This window comes from Dipodomys merriami, unplaced genomic scaffold (assembly GCF_024711535.1).
Source record: "Dipodomys merriami isolate MVZ:Mamm:240054 unplaced genomic scaffold, mDipMer1.0.p SCAF_2, whole genome shotgun sequence".
NCBI classification, from domain to species: Eukaryota; Metazoa; Chordata; class Mammalia; order Rodentia; family Heteromyidae; genus Dipodomys; species Dipodomys merriami.
Genome location: NW_027203381.1, coordinates 121,394,536 through 121,416,222, shown reverse-complemented (window position 1 = coordinate 121,416,222; position 21,687 = coordinate 121,394,536). Strand labels below are relative to the sequence as shown.

The window sequence follows — 21,687 nt, the reverse complement described above, 5'->3', positions numbered from 1 at the left end:
GTGCCATTCACCTCCACAACCGGTCACCCCTCGGACTCTGCTGTTCCAGCCTCCCGGGGGTGCGTGTGAGTGTGACCCAACAGCTCCTGAAACAGCCGCCCAGCGCGCCTGCAGCGCGGGACACCACGAACTGGGCCACCTGGGGCCGGCGGGACCCCGTCACCCACCACCCGCCCACCCGCCGAGGGCCTGGGTGCGGGCCGGGCCCCCGAGTGTCACCCACCACCTGCCCACCCGCCAAGGGCCCAGCGCAAGGGCCTGGGTGCGGGCCGGGCCCCGAGTGTCACCCACACCCGCCGAGGGCCTGGGTGCGGGCCGGGCCCCGAGTGTCACCCACACCCGCCGAGGGCCTGGGTGCGGGCCGGGCCCCGAGTGTCACCCACCACCCGCCCTCCTGCCAAGGGCCCAGCACAAGGGCCTGGGTGCGGGCCGGGCCCCGAGTGTCACCCACCACCCGCCGAGGGCCTGGGTGCGGGCCGGGCCCCGAGTGTCACCCACCACCCGCCGAGGGCCTGGGTGCGGGCCGGGCCCCGAGTGTCACCCACACCCGCCGAGGGCCTGGGTGCGGGCCGGGCCCCGAGTGTCACCCACGCGCCTTCTGACTGCTTCTATCTGGTTATGTCACCAGTAAACTGCCTGGGCCACTGCCTCAAACTGTCTTGACACTAGTGGAGCCTCAGCCTGACAAGCATATGTAATATATGTGGGAAGTTGCCAGCATGTGACTGCCAGGCTGAAAGCTGGGACGCATGGAGAGGGCCCAGCGGCCGGGCTGGTGCGGGCCGGTCGGGGCGGCGGCGTGTTTGTGACCCAGGCCCGCCCGGCCCGCACGTCGGCCCCGCACGTCGGGCCCCGCACGTCGGGCCCCGGCCTCGACCTCGGGGCCGGACGCGGGCCTGGGCCTCGCGGCGCTCGGCCGCCGGAGCCCCGGCGCCACTTCCGGGTCCGGTGCTCCTGGCCCGGGCTGGCTGCCGACCGCGGCCCGCGGCCCCGCGTGGGGCGCCTCGGGAACATTCCAGAACCGGGCAGCGGCCCCCTCCCCCGCCCGAGCGGCGACGCCGGAGTCTGACGGCCGACGTCCGGGTGCGGACGCGCTCGGCCCCGGCCCGCCTCGGGCGCGCCACGTCGTCCGGCGTCCACGCCGCGCCCCAGAAGCACTTCCGGCCGCAGCGGCGACCCGGAAGCGGTCGGCGGCAGCGGGGTCGGCGGCGGGCGGGCGAGCGCCGGGAAGCCAGGCGGCGGCGCGGCGCGGCGGCGGCGGGACATGGCGGGCACGGCGCTCAAGAGGCTGATGGCCGAGTACAAACGTGAGTCCCGACGGACGGACGGACGGACGGACGGCGCCCGGAGCTCGCGGGCGGCCGCGGCGCGGGCTCCGCCGGGGGCCGGGGGCCGGAGGCCGGGCCCGAGCGCGGGGCCGGGGCCGGGGCCGGGGCGCGGCCCGAGCGCCCGCCCGGCGCCGGCGCGGGCCTCCCCGGGCTCGGTGGGTCCGCGGGCCGTTGGGCCGGAGCCCGCGGAAGGAAGCGCCGCGCGCCGGCGCCGGGCGGGCGGCTGACGGCAGCGCCCCGGCCCCGGCCCCGGCCCGTGTCCCCGTCCCAGGTCCGGGTCCGGGTCCCAGGGCCGCGTCCGAGTCCCAGGTACGGGTCCGAGTCCCAGGGCCGGGTCCGAGTCCCAGGTACGGGTCCGAGTCCCAGGTACGGGTCCGAGTCCCAGGGCCGGGTCCGAGTCCCAGGGCCGCGTCCGGGTCCCAGGGCCGGGTCCGAGTCCCAGGGCCGCGTCCGGGTCCCAGGGCCGGGTCCGAGTCCCAGGGCCGGGTCCGAGTCCCAGGGCCGCGTCCCAGGGCCGGGTCCGAGTCCCAGGGCCGCGTCCGAGTCCCAGGGCCGCGTCTTAGGGCCGGGTCCGAGTCCCAGGGCCGGGTCCGGGTCCGAGTCCCAGGGCCGGGTCCGGGTCCGAGTCCCAGGGCCGCGTCCGGGTCCCAGGGCCGCGTCCGAGTCCCAGGGCCGGGTCCGAGCCCCAGGGCCGCGTCCCAGGGCCGGGTCCGAGTCCCAGGGCCGCGTCCCAGGGCCGGGTCCCAGGGCCGGGTCCGAGTCCCAGGGCCGCGTCCCAGGGCCGGGTCCGAGTCCCAGGGCCGCGTCCGGGTCCCAGGGCCGCGTCCCAGGGCCGGGTCCGAGTCCCGCATCCTCCCTCACGGCCTGGGGGCCCGCGTGCCGCGAGCCGCATTTCTGGGGAGCGTGGATCAGCCCTGCAGACCCGACAGATCCCCAAGTCCATTGCTGGACGGCGACGCGGAGCCGGCGAGGCCGGGTGGAGCCCGCTTCTATCTGGACGCCTCGCCCTCCCTCGCTCTGTCCCGTCCGGTCCCCGCGGGGTGCACACAGTGCACACGGGCTCAGGGCTCAGCTGCGTCCGTCCGGACCGCCGCCTCCCTCCCCTGCCTTCCCCCTCCTTGTCTGTGCGGCCCCTTGCATTCCCGAAGACATAAACACAAGCAGAGCAACGCAGCAACCGAGAAAGAACCTCCCACCAAGCCGTTTGACTTCAGGTGCACAGAGACATTTCACCTTTGTCTTCCTCCGGTCCCGCTGTGTGTGAATGCCTAGAGCCCGGTGTGATGTATCATGTCCACATAAGAGAGAAAACATGCACTGTTGTCTCTGAGCTTGGCTACCTCATTGCACACTCTGCTCTAGGTCCATCCACTTCCCTGCAAATGACACCATAGTCCAGAGGCTGTGCACAGTTCCACTGTGTATGGGCACCACATTGTTTTGATCCACTCATCAGCTGCAGGGCATCTGGCTCTCTCCATAACTTGCTATTGTGAATAGTACAGCAGTGAACATGGGTGTGCACATGTCTTTCTTTACAGTAACCTGGCTGGTGAGGCTCTGGGTAGATGCCCGGGAATGCTATGGCTGGATCATAGGGAAGATCTATGTTTAGTCTTTGGAGGAACATCCAGACTGCTCTGACAAAAATTTTGACCCGCCCCACCCCATATTGTCCTCCATTATTTTCACCAATTTGCTCCAATAAAACCTAAGTATTAATTTCCAAAGCTGAGTCACAGTGGGTTGTGTGTTCTTATGTGCTACTTTCTGAGATCCTAAGTACATACAGAAGGCAGAAGGCTCTACCCTGTCACCCAGAGCTCAGGCCCTGTGTCCCCACTAGCACTGCTGATACAGGCAGGGGGGATTGGAAAATATAGTTAAGTTACCAATCAGCCAACTTGAAGGGGGGGAAGTTCTGAATCAAACAAGTGGAGCTGAAATCACAGGACACCCAGAAGCAGTCGAAGATGAAGAGGAGGTCGGAGAGGTTGGGGTCTGAGGAGGTGCCGCCTGCAGTGGCTGCCTCAGAGCAGGGAGAGGGCTCAGGAGCAGCCCGGGCAGGCAGTCCAAGCAGCAGACTCCAGGTTAACACCCATCTGGAACTGAGCTGTGCCCAGATTACTGACTCGTGGAAACTGTGATGTCATCAATGACTGCATTGTGACAGCAGTGATAGAAAGGGAATACAGCTGTACCAAAAATACGAATTTCTCTGTGTCCTGGTACCACGATGATGTTGCATTTGGTGTTTCTTAGCATCTATGTTGTCATCGGTGTTTTATTGCAGCGTGAAGGTAGACGGCGTGGGGAGGACCCGCCTGTGCCTGGCAGACCGCCAGCGGTAGGGGTCCCAGGGCTGCTGGTACAAAGGGAGCGTCACAGAACTGGAGGCAGAAGTCCAGGGGTGCAGGCTCTGCTCCCCGGCCTTTCTGGCGCCTCCCCCCCCCCCCCGCCTCTGCCGTGGCTGCCGTGCCGTTCCTCAGCTTCCCCCCCCCCCCCCCACCTCCCCCGGCCTCTGCCGTGGCCGCCGTGCCGTTCCTCTGCTGTGGTCGGTGACTGCAGTCTCTCTTGCATCTCTGTTACATCCCCCTCCTTCACCTTCTTGTGTTGGTGTTCACACTTACCGCTTCAAGATGCCAGCCATTGGTTTGGGCACACCTGGGCACATGACCTCACTAAGACTCCATTTTTGAGTAAGGTTGTGTTCAGAATCTCTGTCAGGTTGGATTTCAGGGAGACACTGTTTACCCAGTATACTTGTGTCACTGAGGCTGGGCTGTGGGACTGTGCGCCCATGGGGTCTGATGGCCGGTTCTTCCGCTGTGGGGACTCTGGAGGCTGCGGCCCGAAGGATGCCGGCATCTCACCTTGATCTCCATCCTCCTCCACAGCTCTCCCCGCATCAGCAAAGCCACGCTCATCTCTGGCCTGGATTCCTGCCTGGTGTCCTACTTGAGCTTGTCCCTTTAGTCAGCGTGGCAGGCCCATCCTACGTCTCCGCGTGGATGGGCGATGGGCCCCGATGCTCTGCCTGGCCCTCATCCTGGGTCCTGTCCTCTACGCCCCTGCTCTGTCTCGCATGCCTCCTTCCTACTGAGGGAAACACCATCTCTGGGTGTCCCTGTCATTCCTTCCCTTTAGTGTTTGAATTTTTTGTTGTGTATTGTGTATATAAAAGGTGTATGTTCAGACCAAACAAATGAACAGCTGTGCTAGCTTTTGGCTACTGTAACAGATACTTGAGATCATCAACAATAAAGAGACCAGGTTTATTTTGGCTCACAGGTTTGGAGGTTTCTGCCCAGCGTCGGTTAGAATCACTGCTTTTGGGCCTGTGGTGTGGGAGTACTCCCTGGTGGGAGCAGGCCGCGGGGCAGAGCTGTTCACCGAATGTGAGTGCGAGGCGGGGTCTGGCCACTGCACGCCCCTCCGCCGCACAGGGCCTGTCCTCCTCCCTTGCCAAGGCCCCTAGAAATGGTCAAGTACGGGAACCTCAGGGCCGAGCAAGTATCGGGTGTTTTGTTAAGAGTCTGGAAAGCTGAGTGATGCCCCTCCCACCCTTCCTGTGAAGTCAGGCAGGAGCCCTGTCTTAGAAATCTGTTTTCCTCCTACTGGTATTCGCAACACTCTGAATTTTGTCTATCATTCTTTCCCTTTTCACAATCACCACCTCATACTTCTATGCAGCCTGTGGTTTACTTTGCTCGTGTGTGAACTTAATAGGAGTTATACATTGTGCTTTTTCCACAGTGAGTCTTTTGCTCAGCACTGTTGCTGAGGTGTGTTTCTTTTGAAGCATGTAACTGCTGCATTTCATTTCCCTAGTGAATTCCTTTCTGGGAATATGCAGAAAGCCATCTGTTCATTATTGATGGGCCTCTAGGGTATTTGCAGTTCTCAGCTTTTGTAAATATTGCTGCTGTGGACGTTGTTGAGCTCTCTAGAGGCTCAGGTGCTGGGTACCTGTCTGGAGTGTCCTTTGGACCCCGAGCCCTCCCACACCAGCGTTCCTGGAGCTTCTGTCAGCAGCAGCTGAAGCTTTCCCTGGCCGCTTCACATCTAGGAGGTCTGCAGGCACTTGATTTGCTGGTGGGACGTGGGGTCTGGGTGGTGGTGATGAGTGGGCCTGGAGCCACTTGTGTCCTTCCTGGGTGAGGTGTCTGTCTCTGTCTGGGCAGTTGTATGCGGGCTTGCTGGTCTTTCCTTGTGGACTGTAGGAGTTCTTTTCTGCCTCCAGTCTTGGGTGCATTACTTTGTCTCTGCTTGTGTTTTGTCTTTGCAGACTTGGTGTGCTGTTTTCCCCCCACTCCGGGAAGGGCGCCTGGCGGGCCTGGCGGGCCCGCTGTGAACACTGTTTCTTGCTGAGTTCCCTGTGCCTCGTCACTGCGCTGTGCGGGTGCTGGCCCCTGCTGCGCTTGGTACCTGCAGCTTTACAGCCTTGGCCGTCTGCGGGGCTCTGGTTTTGGATTTCCTGAGGATGAACGATGTTGGGCATCATTTCAAATTCACTTAGCATCTTTTTTTCTTTCAGTGCTAGGGTTTGAACTTGTCCCACTTGCTGGGCAGGCTCTACCATTGAGTCACACCTTTAGCTCAGCCATTCCTTTAATTCCTTTGACAAATACCCGAGAGAAACAACTTCTCTGTTGTATCTGCCCCCCCCTCCCCCGTTTCCCTCTGATTCTGTGCCCTCCTCCTAGCTGTCCTCAGGTATGCACGTGTATATACCATATATGAGGTCAAGAACATGGAGGCATCTAGAAGTGATACAACAAATTAAGTAGGAGTCCTATGTTTCTCAAGTCCTGTTTGTCCTATTTCCTTGTGTGTTGCCAGGTATAAGTTCACTAAGGTTTTCTCTTGTGATCTCTTCTACATGTTTTGTAGTTTTAGATCTGTGACCTATGTTAAATAAAGTTTTGGAGGTTAAGGTCAGGGTGTTTTGCATATTTGCAGATGTTCAGCATTGATTTAGTTGCTAGGGCTACTGGCCCAGATGGCTTCAACCACATAAACTTGCCTGGAAGTCCCGGGTAAGGTGGACGATGTGACCAAGGCTCACCTCTCCTTGATGAGGAGAGCAGTCCAGCTGGGGACTTCCTGTCAGTTTCTACCTTCGTGTCCCGGACGTCATTCTGTTCCAGGGCACAGGTGCTCAGGCTGCAGGACGCCACCTCAGCCTCAGTAGCTGGGGTCACGAGAAGAAGAACGCAGAAGAAGAATTTGTAAACAACATTCGCAAGGAATTGGTGGCAAGGAGTAGTCTTTGAGAAGTTTCTGACAGGTTCATGTCAGTTTCTCCTTGAAACTTGCATTTGCCTGCAAGCATGAACCCGTGTGAAGCCTCCGTCAATCACCTGTCTTTTCTGAGGACCTCCAGTGACCAGCAGATGGTGCTGTTGGGTAGCAAAGCAGGAGAGCTTGGGTTTCTAGAATTGGTGTGGGTGGAACTGTGGTGTCCGATGGCCCCTTCCTCCCCCAGGAGATTTCAGGGCCCCCTTTTTCCCTTCGCTCCTGGATTTCAGACCCCTCCCCCCCCCGGGAGATTTCAAGCCCCCCTTCTGGGAGGGGTTGTTACTGGGAAGTTCCTAAGGGGAACCCCAGCTAACACACCAGGTTTTTGGTGTCCACCTTCTATGGAGAGCAGTGGTTAGGACTCTGGACATTGGCCTGCAGTCACCTCCCTTTGCTTGCTTGCTGGAGCTGCTGCTTTCTCCTTCCCCACACTGAGCAGTTGACTCTCCATCTGCCCTCATCTGTTACTGTTTCTCATAACGGGGTGGGGGGGGGGGCTCACCAGGGTGCGCCTGGCCAAACCTAAGAGCTGTAGTCGACCTTGTACTCGGCCTCCCAGTACGGGTCCTCAGTCCTGTGAGCTCCCTCCCCCCTTCCTCCCTCCAGGATGTTTGAGTGTGGTGGACTCCAGCCCCCCACTTTTGTGCAGTCCGCTTCTCTGGCGCCTCCTCTGTGTCTCCCTGTCCCCACTCTGTAGCACAGCCTGGCTGAGCGCACCTGGCTCTCGTCTGGATCTTGTTCCTTACATCAGGGAGCTGTTGGCTTTTTTCTTTTTTTTTTTGGTCGGTCATGGGGCTTGAACTCTGGGCCTGGGCGCTGTCCCTGTGCTCTTCAGCTCAAGGGGATCGCTCTACTGCTTGAACCACAGCGCCACTTCCGGTTTTCTAGTGGTTTCTTGGAGATAAGGGTCTCATGGACTTTCCTGCCCTGGATGGCTTTGAACCGTGATCCTCAGATCTCAGCCTCCTGAGTAGCTAGGATGACAGGCGTGAGCCACTGGTGCCTGGCTTCTAGCCTTGTTTTTTGCTGGTTACTTTGGAGGTAAAGTCCAGTGAACTCTTCTGCCCAGGCTGGCCTCAAACCATGACACTCCAGATCTCAGACTCCTGAATAGCTGGGATTGCAGGTATGAGCCACTGCTGTCTGGCTCAAATACACCGTAGCCATAATTACAATCTTTGGAACATTTCTATTGTCCCTTACAAAAGAGCTCTTGTAGCCAGCCACTAGTGGCTCACACCTGTAATCCCAGCTACTCAGGAAGCTGAGATCTGACAATTCAAAGTTAGCCCATGCAGGAAAGTCTATGAGACTTGTGAGATTCTTATCTCCATTAAACCAGCAAAAAGCCAGAAGCGGAGCTGTGGCTCAAGTACAAGAGTGCCAGCCTTGGGCAAAAATGCTTAGGGACCGTGTCCACAGCCGAGTTCAAACGCCAGGACTGGCACCAAACAATGCCTAGGGACCGTGCCCACAGCCGAGTTCAAACGCCAGGACTGGCACTAAACAATGCCTAGGGACCATGCCCATAGCTGAGTTCAAACGCCAGGACTGGCACTAAACAATGCCTAGGGACCGTGTCCACAGCTGAGTTCAAACACCAGGACTGGCACTAAACAATGCTTAGGGACCGTGCCCACAGCCGAGTTCAAACGCCAGGACTGGCACTAAACAATGCTTAGGGACCGTGCCCACAGCCGAGTTCAAACACCAGGACTGGCACTAAACAATGCCTAGGGACCATGCCCACACCCGAGTTCAAACGCCAGGACTGGCACTAAACAAAATCTTTTTTTTTTCTTGTGCTCTTTTGCCATCCCCTCCCCTCTCCTTGATTTTTGGCAGTGTTTGATTTGTTTATTAACTACAGGCATGCATCCCTAATTCATTTTTTTGGGGGGGGTCCAATCATGGGGCCTCAACTCTGGGCCTGGGCGCTGTCCCTCAGCTCTTCAGCTCAAGGCTAGCGCTCTACCACTTGAGCCACAGCGCCACTTCTGGCTTTTTTTTTTTCTTTCTTTTTTGCTTATGTGGTGCTGCGGAATCGAACCCAGGGCCTCATGCATGCAAGGCAAGCGCTATACCACTGAGCCACCTTCCCAGCCCATGTATCCCTAATTCATAAATCTGGGCTTCCCTGAGTCCTTAGTGTTCCAAAATCTTTAAGTGTCTGAGCCCTTCTGCCAGACTTGCTGTTTGCTCCTGTGGATTGCAGTTCCAGTGCATGTATCTATGGCCTTGCTTCTGTTTGGAGTCTTGTGCTGCACAGTACCTGAGGTTGCTAACTTTGTGCTAGCTCTCCTTTGCGGGTCGGCGTTCAGGACTGTGTGCCTCAGAGTGCCTCCCGTAGTGTGGACATGGCTGTGGCAGGATGTTTCCTCTGAGGCCAAGATCCAATCTGGAGTAGGAAACCAGAGCCAGAAGGAGGGGCGGGCTTGCTCCTTACCCAGCTCCCTCTCCTGAGAACAGTCCACAGGCCTCCTGTGAGGCTGCCGCCTTCCGGCTCTGACCCATGTCTAAGCTGGAGTACAGATAAAGGATGCAGCGAGGCCCTGAAGTCAAAGGCCGCCTGTGGCTGCTTTCTGGTGGCAGAGTTTTGCATTAAGTTCTCAACAGTAGCCCATCATAGGTTGCTGGGAAATGCGTCAGGCCTCTCTTTCTGTTTCTCCTCTGTATCTGTTTTCAGTGCAGGTGTCTGATACTCTGGGAAGGTGGCTCAGTGGTAGAGCACTTGCCTTGCATGCCTGAGGCCCTGGGTTCGATTCCTCAGCACCACATAAGCAAAAAGAAAAAAGCCGGAAGTGGCGCTGTGGCTCAAGTGGTAGAGTGCTAGCCTTGAGCTGAAAAGCTGAGGGACAGCGCCCAGGCCCAGAGTTCAGGCCCCACGACCTGACTCCAAAAAAAAATAGATCAGATTTTACAGAGTGGTGTTAAAAATCAGCAGCCCCTCTCTTAAAATGTCAAGCTTTGCAGCTTTAGCACTGGTTTACATTTCTTTGTGACATTCAGAAAGGTCTATGCCAACTTATTAAATGATAGGAAATAGAATTTAATTGGAAAATAATACTCTGCTTTATGTTTTCAGACTTGAAATCAAAGTAAGTGGTAGGAATATTTTGGAGAGACAGCTTACCCCTGTTTTGTTTTTTTCATTTGTGAAGTGAGAGGTGTAAAGACGTATCCACATGGTCTCCTTACCAGTATCCTCTGGACTAGGTATTCATTTGGGACAAACAGAATTGTCCCTTTTTAAACTTGAGCCCTTGTTTTCTGATTTATAGCTTGTATCCTTGTAAAGTGTTGGCTCGAGTGACACAGTAACCCTTCTGTTTTGCCTTCATAGAGTTAACGCTGAATCCTCCTGAAGGGATTGTGGCAGGTAAGGGACTTGGGTGGCTTCTTTGTGATCTTCTTACTGTCAAATTTGCCTTCAAGGGTAAGCTGTTCTTATTTTTTTCTTTCCCTACAGGCCCCATGAATGAAGAGAATTTTTTTGAGTGGGAGGCATTGATCATGTAAGTTGACTATACTGGTTTTTAGAGCTTTCCTGGATATCAGTCCCTGAAGCCCCGCCCCCGATAGTCACCCCTGGCAGTGGGGCACTCTGAAGCCCCGCCCCCGATAGTCACCCCTGGCAGTGAGGCTCTCTGAAGCCCCGCCCCCAATAGTCACCCCTGGCAGTGAGGCTCTCTGAAGCCCCGCCCCCGATAGTCACCCCTGGCAGTGAGGCTCTCTGAAGCCCCGCCCTGGTGGGAAGCAGGGTCTTGATGCAGTCTGCTCTAATCCAGGCTGCTGATCAGGAGGCAGAAAACAGGAATGTGGATCCAAAAGAAACGACAGTGTTTTCTTAGGACCAATACAAGATTTACTTAAGTATTTGTGTAGTTATAGAGTTTCAAGGTGGTAATTTTTTATGCTGCATGGTTCTGTTAGGAAGGAAATGAAGTGCTTATTTTTCAGTGAAGTCAGCACAGAAAACTGACCCCCAAAGCATGAAGTTTCTGCTTGTCAGCGAGCAGTCAATTCTGCAGCTGATTCTGGGTCTTCTAGTCCCATCCAGTTCTGATCTTTTCTGCCTGGACCCAACCCTGGATGGATGGTTGGGCTGTGATGACACGTGGCCGAAGGCTCTGCCCCATTACCTCTGACTCTGAGATGGAGCCAGGTGTGTCTTCTGACCCCGTGAAATCTGTGACTGGAGAAACTGGTCCCTGTCCCATGTCAGCATCCAGGCCCAGAGTTCAAGCCCAGGGCTCCCCCCCCCCCCCCGAAAAAAAGTTTCACGGACTTTCCTGCCTGGGCTGGCTTTGAACTGTGATCCTTAGATCTCAGCCCCCTGAGTAGCTAGGATTGCAGGCGTGAGCACCAGCACCCTACTTGAGGATTTTCTTTATTTTCTAAACTTCACATGAGGATTTCCTTGATAGTATATTTTTGAAAAATGATGAATAAAAAGTAAAAAAGTCATCAATAAATACTATGTAGAGAAAGAGCTAGGGCCTAATCTCATGGTAATTTGTCAGACCCTCATTACTTGCACTATGACACATGATTTGTGTGTGTGTGTGTGTAAGGATTTCTGGCATCTGTTGTGTCCAAGGTGCTACAGTGAAAGCTTGGCGACGGCTGAACCGTAGGTGCACTGAGTCCCGTAAGGACTCTCTCTTTTCCTCTATGTGTGTCCCTAACATAAAATGGAATTAACTGTATGTTAGCCACACTGAGAGATTAACCATAGCTACTAGTTACTACAAAATGGAGCAGTTAGCAGTCAATATTCTGCAATAAAAGTGACTACCAGTTACTACAAAATGGAGCAGTTAGCAGTCAATATTCTGCAATAAAAGTTACTTGAAGCTTGTTTATTTTTGGAATTTTGCATGTAGCATTGTCAGACCGTGACCTGCCCCCCAGGTGCTGTGTCCTGCACGGGAGACAGTTGTGGGCTGATGGGTGGCTGTGTGGGCTGACCTGCCGGTCTGTGGGGTGGCCTTGCCTGTCGGAAGCATGTGGTTCTGGGGATCTGACGTGGGCACGCAAGCGAGCCTTCCACCTCTGAGCCACGTCCTAGTGCCCGGGGTCCTGTGTCAGCCCGGACACACCTGTGCTCACTGTCGCGTGCAAGCAGCTGCCTGCCTTGCCTGTGTGCGTGTTGTATGTGCCTGCACAGCGGGCAGGGTGTCTGCCGGGCTTGCACAGTGTTAGTTCCTGCCCACCTGTGGCAGGTGCACTCAGAAGCTCCGTGAAGAACAGCTGAGCCTCCAGTGTGGTTTTTACACAGTTGTTCATTGTTAACAATCTGTTAGAATAACGATTACTAATTTTGGATAAACAGTATAAAACTAAACCAATATTTTGAAAACCTGCCTTAAAAAGTAATTAGAGCTGGTTTTAGGGAGAGCAAGTTTGTGTTTGAGTAAGGCTTTTGCGTGAGTGTGGAATTCCCCTGTTTCAAGATCTGGTGACTTTGTGGGTTTTGGTCCTGTTCCAGACCCTTCACAAACGAGGCCGTTTGCAAACGTACTTAAAGCATCTACTTGGAATTAGCTGTCTCACCCTGCTGCCCGGCGGGCAGCTGGCTGGGCTGGCTTCTCACGGGCTGGCCCGGAGGCCTCTTTGCTCCGTTCTCCTTTGGTCTCCGTGGGCCCCTGCGGCCCTCGTTTCCGAGCATTTCACTTGCTGCAGGAAGAGGCTGGTGCTGGCTCTGAGGGCCCATGGCAGTCCTGACTCTCAGGCCAAGCAGTACAGACTCAGGCTTTTGTAGATGTCGGGCCTTGTGTCTGTGTGTTCTTTTGGCCAGCTTCCCAAAGCTGTGACAAGTAGCTGAGAAAACCAGGGTAAGAGGAGGGAAGACTTTGGCCTGTGGTTCTGGCGGTTTTAGTCTGTGAGTCCTAGGTCCCATTGTTCCTGAGCCTGAGGGCAGGCAGAGTGCCAGGGCGCAGGGGCCCGTGGTGCGGCCGGCTGCATGCCTCCTGTGCCCGCCTGTGTGCGGGAGGAAAGGGGCTGGGCGGACGGCCCCCGGCATGTGCTTCAGGAGCGGCCTGCACGGGCCTGCTCCCTCCAGCCCCAACCTGACCCTCCTCCCAAGCCACCATTCAGCCTTGAGCGCCCATCCACAAGGCTGGCGGCACCACCAGCCCCCCAGCAGCCACGCCTTCAGCACCCGAGACACTGGTGTGCCAGACCGCAGCTGTCCTGCCAGCCTCCCTGGGGTTTCTCACCGGCTCTGCCGCCTGGCTCCCGATCCCACAGGGTGGCCAGCCTCCCTGTGGCCCCGCAGAGCGGCAGATGGCCAGCACGCGGAGCTGGGCAGAAGGAGGCTTCGGGCCTGCCTGCGAGGGGTAGAGCTGTTCCCCCTGGGCCCCAGCGGCAGTTTCCGTTCTGTGTGTACAGAGTGCACTCATGCCCACTTGCCCTCCAGCGCCTCAGACCTGTGTCAGGTGTTGGTTTGTAGACGCGCGGAGCCTGTCGCGGGTGCCACCGCAGTGCTGCCGTGCCACGCCGCTCGCCTCCATCTCCAGGCATCTGTAGTCGAAGTGGAAAGCAAGTCTGGGTTGTGGAAGTGGAAAGCAAGTCTGGGTTGAGGTTGAGCTTGGCATGTGTTTTCCTGAGCAGTGACCCCCGAGCAGGCGTCACCGGGCTCCGGAGGACCAGGCATCAGGCGGTTAGGCAGTGGCTGTGTCTGGAGTACTTGCAAGTGACCTTCCTGTGCAGAGGTGACTGGGGCCGGAGTGCCTTGCTCTGCCTGTCCCATTCCTGACCTTATAACCCCGAAAGGCGTGAAGTCTTGTGTAGGCTTCGAAAAAATTTGTCCTTGCTTTGCATTAATCAGTTGTGTTTCCTTCCTTGTTTTGAAGATCTCTCTGAAGGGAGATGTGGTCCAGATGTGTGGCAGGAAAACTTACCCACAAGCTCCTGCGTGCTGCCTCCCCGTCCCTGGCAGGGGCGCGTCCCACAGCCAGCTGGCACGCCACTGCACATGTGCCCACCCGCACACCTGTCCAGGCACGGGCACTCTGGAAAAGGGAAAGGAGCCCCAGTTCAAACCAGTTAGTGAGCTGGAGCATTCACAAATAGCTGGGCTGATGCACATGTGGGTGCCCTCTAGGAAGTGTTTGGTCATGCTTTTGAGGCTGTGAATAACTCAGTGATACATGTTTTTTTAATTTAAAGAAAGCCCCATTATGAGAAACAAAGGCCTGTTATCAAAGTTGGCTCTTTCCAAAGACTACCCAGACTGTCCTGGAGGTGCCAGAAGCACGGGGCGCTGCGGCGTCCCTGACCTCCTGGCGCTGTTCCTGGGCGTGCTGCCTGTGTGTGGGAGCTCCCAAACCAAGCTGGCTTAGGCCTTGGCTCAGTCCTGCGGTCCTCCCAGCAGCCTTGTGCGGCGTGACCCGCGCCGTGAGGGCACTGAGGGCTGCCCTGCCCGCTCGTGGTGCTCGCCCGGGCTGCTGGAGGATGAGGAGGATGCCTCAGGCCCACGTGGCTCCCAGGCAGCCCGCTGCCCAGCCCGCCCCCTGCCCAGCAGCTGTGCCACCGCCCGGCCGCATGCCGGAGCTCCGGGGGACTGCCACGCAGCCTGCCATCTCCACACAAAGGAGCTATTCACCGTCCTTCCCCAAAACGTGGGCAATAGTTTGCAGAGTCATTGAGGTTGAACAAACTGGCTTTATAGAACAGCGTTGTTACCATGACAGCAACAGGACTCAAACTTCACTCTTGTTTGTTTCTCTTAGTTGTAGAAACAAATACTCTTTGGTTTGCAGATTAATATTAATAGCACTGAATCAAAATAATTTCATTAAAACTTTGAATAAGTTTGTGCTTTTTTTTTTTGTTGTCAGTTGTGAGGCTTGAACTCTGGGCCTGGGCACTGTCCCTCAGCTCTCCAGCTCAAGGCGAGCGCTCTACCACTTGAGCCACAGTACCTCTTCTGGCTTTTCTGCTTAGGTGATGCTGAGGAATTGAACCCAGGTCCTCATGCATGCAAGGCAAGCACTCTACCACCGAGCCACCTGCCCAGTCCCTAGAATTTGTTTTTAACCTGGGTTGGCCTGACCGTGATTCTCCCCGACTCAGCTTCCTGAGCAGCTGGGATGACAAATGTGCACCTATTGGTTGGGGTGGGGTTCTTGAACTTTTGGGGGGCTTGGCTTGAACCATAGTCTTCTCTGCCAAGTAGCTGGGAGTACAGGTATCATGCCCCTGGCACCTAGCTAGAAACAGTATTATTTCTTCCCCTTTTCCCTCCTCCCTCCCTTCTCCCTCATTCCTCTTCTTCCCCCTATTCTTCCTCTTCCTCCTCCTCTTCCTCTCTCTTTCTTTTTGTGATAGTACTGGGGCTCGAACTTGGGGTCCCTTACTCTTGTCTTTTTCATGGCTGGTGCTCTGAGCCATACTTCCAGCTCCAGCTTTTGGCTAGTTAATTGAAAATGAGTCTCGGATTTGTCCGCCCAGTTTGACTTCAAACTCTGATCCTCTGATTTCAGCCTAAGTAGCTAGGATTACAGGCATGGATCACGAGTGCTCAGCTAGTCAGTATTTCTTAATTTTTCACGTGGAGTATCTTGGATTTGTATCGGAGGCATTTATGTTAGTAGTTCCATCTGTGGGTCCAGAGAACTCTGGAGTAGTCTATCTTAAAGGGAGGCAAAGCTGTTTAAAAAGCATCTCCAAGCCGGGCGCTGGTGGCTCACGCCTGTCATCCTAGCTACTCAGGAGGCTGAGATCTGAGGATCGAGGTTCAAAGCCAGCCCAGGCAGGAGAGACAGTAAGACTCCTATCTCCAATAAACCACCAGAAAACCGGAAGTGGCGCTATAGCTCAAGTGGTAGAGCGCTCGCCTTGAGCTGAAGAGCTGAAGGACAGTGTCCAGGCCCAGAGTTCAGGCCCCTCGACCAGACCCCCCCCCCAAAAAAAGGGACATGTGCCTATGTAGTTGCTCCGCTTAAAAGGCTGGCCCGGCCTAAAAAAGCTGTGAGGGGGGCATTTGAGGGTGGGCACGGGAAAGGGGTTGTGAAGGGGGTATATCTGAGGCTAGGCATTTGTAGGCGCTGCAGATGCAGATGAGGCTCTGCTCTGGGCCTGGCTGGCCTTAACTGCTGAGCGGGCGCAATTCAGGAATCATGTACTTCATCTGCTTGAAGTTACAAGAGCTTTTAGCCCCGCGTAGCACAGGTCACAGGCTGGCTTACCTCTGCCCCTTCTCATGTGTAGACTCACGGGGCCGTACCACGATGCAGACAGGCCCCTGGGCCCTGCGTGGCGTGGGTTCCTTCCTCTGCTCTTGCCCCAAGCCTGTCTTGACTGATGCAGGAAACATCTGAGCTTCAGCCTTGGTGTTGAGGCTAAGATTTAAACTAGCTGGCATGGGAGGAGACATTGTTGCTTTTTTTTTGGGGGGGGGGGCGGTTGTGGGGCCTGAACTCTGGGCCTGGGCGCTATCCCTCAGCTCTTCAGCTCAAGGCTAGCGCTCTACCACTTGGGCCACAGCGCCACTTCCGGCTTTTTTCTTTTTGCTTATGTGGTGCTGAGGAATGAGCCCAGGGCCTCAGGCATGCAAGGCAAGTGCTCTACCACTGAGCCACCTTCCCAGCCCCAGGAGACATTCTTTGCATTCAGAAAAGTAGCCGCTTCTTACTTCATCCCTGCGTGTGGTTGGTACAGTGTCCCTGTCCCACCTGTGAGCCGCGGCGGGTACTGCGCAGTGTGCTTTGAAGCTCTGTCTGTGGATTTCCCTTCTTCCAGGGGCCCTGAAGACACCTGCTTTGAGTTTGGAGTTTTTCCTGCCGTCCTGAGTTTCCCGCTCGACTACCCGCTGAGCCCTCCCAAGATGAGGTTCACCTGTGAGATGTTCCACCCCAACAGTGAGTCGCCCCGTGATTCTGCTCCTGCCTTTGGACAGGGCCGGAGCGTAGGGCCAAGGCCCTCATGGAGTGGGGCAGCGTGTGACCAGTTGGTCATGGTCCGTTAGATGTCCTGCCCACGCAACTGTGGCTGTCCAGTGGGCGTGAGGAGCTTGTGCCTCAGTGGTCCCTGGAGCACCACTCTGTGGTGCAGAGCAGCTGGCGGGAAGCTGGCTGGGGCCCTGGTGAGGGGCAGTTTGGCTTGAGCGGGTGTGGGGCTATGGCGGGCTTGAATGGGAGGAAAGGCAGCGGGCACGGGAGCGAGATGGGGGCTCTGGGAGGTGTGACGCCTTGGCCCTTCCGGAGGGTTCCTGGGGGGAGGAGAGGTGGTTCAGAGACTCCACATGGGTGGACAGGGGTGGGGGGCGGCACAGGACGTGTCCACCTGGTTCCACAAACTGCCTGGAGCCAGAACTGGTGTCAGGTTCCTGGGTAACTGGGAAAGGGGTAGATGTTAAAATGAGACCACTCACACCTCTAGAGCCTCCTGAAATTCTAAGTTGTCATCAGTAGCGACACGCTGTCAGTGCGACCTCTGCTCCTCGGTCCCCGGGGAGGTGTGTGCGTCTGTGTTGAACCTCCTGTTTGTGGTCCCCACTCCACTGCGTCCCCAGCAGGCTGTGCCTGACTTCCGGTGTCTCGTTGCGTTGCGAGTGCTAGCTGACGAGGGCTGGGGGCGGGGCTGGGCGTGCATCGGGCCCCCTGGCCCCATGTGGTGCTGATGCTAAGTCGTCGGTTGGGGCTTAAGTCATCCCAGTTGCCTCTGTCCCTGCCACATAAGCATCTGTTCATGCAGTTGGACTTGGGGTGGCTAAAGAGATCTGTTCTGAGGTGTTGTAAGTAATCCTGGCATTTGCAGGTCATCTTTGTTCACTCCTCTGGAGGTAATGCTTTAAAGAAACCCCTAAGAAGGCGGAGTCCTCCCACGGGGCTGCAGTGAGGAGGCCCCGGAGGCCCAGCCTGCGCTCACGGCCCCACGGGGCCTCGCCAGGGTCCTGGTCCCGCTGTGCAGGTTCTGGGCTTTTCTGTGTCTGTGCAGCCTCCTCCAGCGCCAGGTCGCCTTGAGCCGGCCCTTCAAGGGCTCACCTGCTGCCTCTGGCTTTGCAGTCTACCCTGATGGGAGAGTGTGTATCTCCATCCTGCACGCGCCTGGCGACGACCCCATGGGCTACGAGAGCAGTGCTGAGAGGTGGAGCCCGGTGCAGAGCGTGGAGAAGATCCTGCTGTCGGTGGTCAGCATGCTGGCAGGTACGGCCGGGTCTGGGGAGAAGACCTTGCTGATGTCGGTGGTCAGCACGCCGGCAGGTACGGCCGCTGTCAGCACGCCGGCAGGTACGGCCGCGGTCTGGGGAGAAGACCTTGCTGATGTCGGTGGTCAGCACGCAGGCAGGTACGGCCGCGGTCTGGGGAGAGACCCTGCTGCTGTCGGTCAGCACGCGGGCAGGTCGGGCCAAGGGTCCAGGACCCTCCTGCGGGCCCATGCCGCTCCTCACTGCTCCTGCAGCCCATCCGGACAGTTCCTGACAGTTGGCTTTTGCTGTTGTGTAATTAGTCTATCCACAGTGTTTTGATTTTCTAACATAGTTTTATTGTTAAGGTGTTGAATAGAGGAGTTACTTCTCTCCTTCCTGTGTGCTCCCCCACGTTCTCCCCTCCCTGCCCAAAAGTCACAGCATCCAATTCATGCTACCTGTCTGCACTTTTCCAGGTGTAAGTAAGTGTCCTTTGAAAAATGGTCAGGGTGAAGAGAGCTGAGTCACGGAGCATGTGGTTGACCGTGATCTTCACTCCGTTGCCATTTGCTGTGGATGTCACAGTAAAGCTCATGCAAAAGAGACCCCAGTGTTGAGGTCACTATACCCCGAGGACTCTCCAGGTCAAACGGTGGCTGACCAGTGTGGCGCCTTGATGCTTTGCACGGCGAGGGTCTCTTGCCGGCGTGAGCCAGCCCTAGGAGGCAGAAAGGGAGGAAAGAGAGGGGAGAGGCGTTCGTGTGAGAGGAAGCTGAGTTTGTTGATGCCAGCCTTGGGACACGGTCCAGGGTAGGGAGAAGAGGCGTCTGTTGTGAGCCGCGGCCCTCGGTGGGCGCTCGGTCAGCTGAGAGGCTGTCGGGGAGCAGGCTGTGTGGTCAGGGAGGGGCCGGGCGGAGCTGGGCCCGGTGGCTTTGCGTGCTCCCAGCCAAGGCCGTGGAGAGATGGAGTGGAAGGATGTGAAGGTGCCGGTTCTCACTTTGTGTCACTGTTGTAGGCTTGTTTCTTTGTGAGCACCAGGCAGCTGTCCCCAGAGTAGGAAGAGAAGAATTTGGGGGACCCAGTCGCTGGTGGGAGGAGCCTTTCATTCTGGTTCCAGGCCTGACCTCCTCCCTTTGTGTTTGGAGCTCCACTCCTTCTCCAGGACCCCCGCGAGGCCCTGGTTCCAAATGAAGTGGGGGCCCTTGTCACACCGCTCACGCTCAGAGCCTCGTTCACGAACCTTCCCTTCTCTTTCAGAGCCCAACGATGAAAGTGGAGCTAACGTGGATGCTTCCAAAATGTGGCGGGATGACCGCGAGCAGTTCTACAGGATCGCCAAGCAGATTGTGCAGAAGTCTCTGGGGCTCTGACGCGCCGGCCCTGTGGCGCAGTCCAGCGCTTTGCTCCAGAACCACGCCGGCACCCGAGCGGGCAGCCTGCAGAGCCACAGCTCCTGTCGCCTCCTCCCCTCCCACCCTGAGCAGGCTTTTCTTCTGCTGTGTGACTTGTGTAGAGTAATGACACACAGCATGCTGCAGTTCACAGTGTTCCTCCTTGAGGGCTTCAGGTCGGTCATCCAGGCCCCATCGCTACCTCTCCCAGCCACGCCAGCTCCGGCTCTGGCTCCGGCTCCCTCCCAGCCGCAGGACGGCTGGTTCCCGGCTCCTCCCAGGGCGCAGCCTTGCGCCCCTGAGACTCGACTCCCTCCTCCGAGAGCTGCAGATTTAGGTCATGCACTCGGTGACAACGATGCTCCTTTTAAGACAACTTGGGGCTGGGCCTGGAGCAGCAGGCCGGGCCTCAGGCTCTGTGGGCCCCTGTTCTCCCCTCTGGGGCCCCCCGGTGCCCCACAAGGCCTTTCTTATTTTGTGGTTTACTAGCAGCCTGGTGAGAGCCCTGTGCAGATGACCGACTGTCACACTGAGGATTTTTGGGAGATGTTTTGCGGGCAGCTGGTGAGGAATGGGGCCAGAAGACTGTCGTTGCCGCTCTGGCTGTATGTTGGGAGCTTGCCACTTCAGTTACCGGTGCTCCAGCAGAGAGGCCTGGGAGCCCTCTGCAGACCAGGGGGCCTGTACCTGGGTGCTGTGCCCTGGGGTTGCAGAGGGTGGAGCCCTGGGCACAGTCACCCTTCGTGCGGTGGGTGGGATTCACCGCTGTTGCTCAGCATGGATAACTGGCCCTGGCGAGATAGTGGCCGTGGCCTGGGCCCCAGGCTGGGGAAGCTCTTGGGGCGTCTGTGATATTGATGGTGTCCAGCAGCAGACTCCAGAATCCCACGGGCAACACAGACATCTCACATGCACGCACAGACACCTGGCCCTTTCCAAACAGGTTATGTGAAATGGTGTGGCGTAGTCTGAGGCAGGCAATATGTTTTCTTCCACAGAACCTTTTTTCCTCCTTTTTGCTAATGTGGCTAGTTAGGCAGTCACCTTTTATACCAAAACCTCACATTTCATGGTGTTAATTCTTGGTTCAGGGCTCCATATTCAGTTTTTCAGAAGAGAAGTTCAGCATGACTGATGTTTGGAAGGGTAGAGCGCAGAGGCATTGAACCAGAATAGTATTTGCAGGTACAAACAAGATGCCCTTTCTGTAAAGTAGAAAGGCTGGTGTTGGCCATGTGTGCAGGCTGACCACGGGCACGCGTCCCCGCAGGCCTCCCATGAGGTGGAGGAGGCAAGGTGGGCTCCACAAAGCCAAGTATTTTTTACTCATTTGTATTTATTAAATGAAAAGCTCTAGAGTACCTCTCTTCTGTGGTGGAAGTGAATTACTGTATCAAAAAATAAACTTGTGTATTTCCCCTCTGCAGTGTTTTTCTTTGTGCTTTCGTCTAATTGTATGGAACCTGGGCACTAGAGTCAGCGCTGCGGAGCTGTCCAGAGCGCGTCCCGAGGCCCCGCCCCGCCCCGCCCCGCCCCGCCTTCTCTCTGTCTCCGGGACTGGGGTTCTTGGCTGTAGTCTGTGGCAGGATTCAGGAGATGGATTGGATGTGGAAGTCTATGTGGCTGCTGAGATGTAATGAACTCAGCATTTTGATGATGGTGATAGCAGTCAGGTTCCATGGCTTGTCACAGCAGAAGCTGGCAGGAGGTCAGAGGTCAGGTCTCTGTGGCCCACGTTGTATGCTATTCCGGGCTTTGAGTGTTCTGTGGTGTTTGTCCGTGGTCTGGTGTGAGTTGGTCCAGTGGCCTTGGCTCTGCGCTGGGCCACTCCTCCCCGGGCGGGTGGGGAGGGCTGCAGGGCACCCTTCCTTGCATCTGGCAGGGGTGACACTTGGTCATGACCTCTGGAGCCCAACCTTCTGCAGGGTGGAGAGGCTGAGTGTGCAAAGAAATACCGCACTGCCTCCCACGCCCCACCCCAAGTCCAGGCTGGCGTAGCCAAGTCTGCCTCCCGCAGCGCCGGCCCAGGGTGCCCGCATCCAGCCTTCAGTGTGTTCGTTCACGCCCGACCCGTCTGCCTGTCTCCGCAGCTGGAGGATGGCGCCAGTGCCCCTGCTGCCTCCAGTCCAGAGGCCCTGCTACCCGGGGGAAGAAGCAGGAAGGACAGGTACCCAGCGTGGTCCTGCCCCAGGCAGAGGCCTCGGCCCCGTACGTGAGCTGGGGCCCGGCCTGGGTGGCACGTCCCTCAGGACAGGCAGAGCAGGGGGGAGGGGGGCTGTCCCAGTAACCCCCGCAGACGCGGCCCGAGGTCTTCCTCCCTGTGTGGCTTAGCTCTGCCGGGGGCGGCGGACAGTCCAGCCGAGCTGGGCGGCTGTGGATGGCACCCGCCGAGGCTCTGGGCGGTGGGGAAGTGTCGGGCGCTGCAGTGGCAGTTGCTTTGAAGTGTGTGCACGTGTGTGTGTGTGTGTGTGTGTGCACGTGCAGCTTTGTCTTCGAGGCAGAGGCGCCGGCGTTGGAGTTGGCTCAGGTA

The 21,687-nt window shown here is 57.2% G+C and overlaps 1 protein-coding gene across 3 annotated transcripts; it reads left to right on the top strand.

Moving 5' to 3' along the window:
* Positions 1 to 1,218: 1,218 nt before the first annotated feature.
* Ube2g2 (ubiquitin conjugating enzyme E2 G2) lies at positions 1,219 to 19,656 on the top strand. Of its 3 annotated transcripts, none has more exons than XM_070030854.1 (6): positions 1,219 to 1,307; positions 9,973 to 10,008; positions 10,099 to 10,144; positions 16,377 to 16,495; positions 17,642 to 17,782; positions 19,024 to 19,656. In XM_070030854.1, exons 1-6 carry the CDS (start codon positions 1,265 to 1,267, stop codon positions 19,134 to 19,136), a joined length of 498 nt encoding a protein of 165 aa, XP_069886955.1. In that variant the 5' UTR covers positions 1,219 to 1,264; the 3' UTR covers positions 19,137 to 19,656. The 3 variants fall into 3 exon arrangements, with proteins under 3 accessions (XP_069886955.1, XP_069886954.1, XP_069886956.1); XM_070030853.1 differs by lacking the exon at positions 1,219 to 1,307 and adding an exon at positions 3,547 to 3,628; XM_070030855.1 differs by lacking the exon at positions 1,219 to 1,307 and adding an exon at positions 9,785 to 9,845.
* The last annotated feature ends 2,031 nt before the right edge of the window (positions 19,657 to 21,687 follow it).

Coding starts and splice junctions, on each gene's coding strand:
- Ube2g2 (XM_070030853.1), top strand. CDS start 3,565: ATGATGTTGCATTTGGTGTTTCTTAGCATCTATGTTGTCATCGGTGTT. Junction 3,629..9,972: donor TGTTTTATTGCAGCGTGAAG/GTAGACGGCGTG, acceptor TTGCCTTCATAG/AGTTAACGCTGAATCCTCCT. Junction 17,783..19,023: donor GGTGGTCAGCATGCTGGCAG/GTACGGCCGGGT, acceptor CTTCTCTTTCAG/AGCCCAACGATGAAAGTGGA.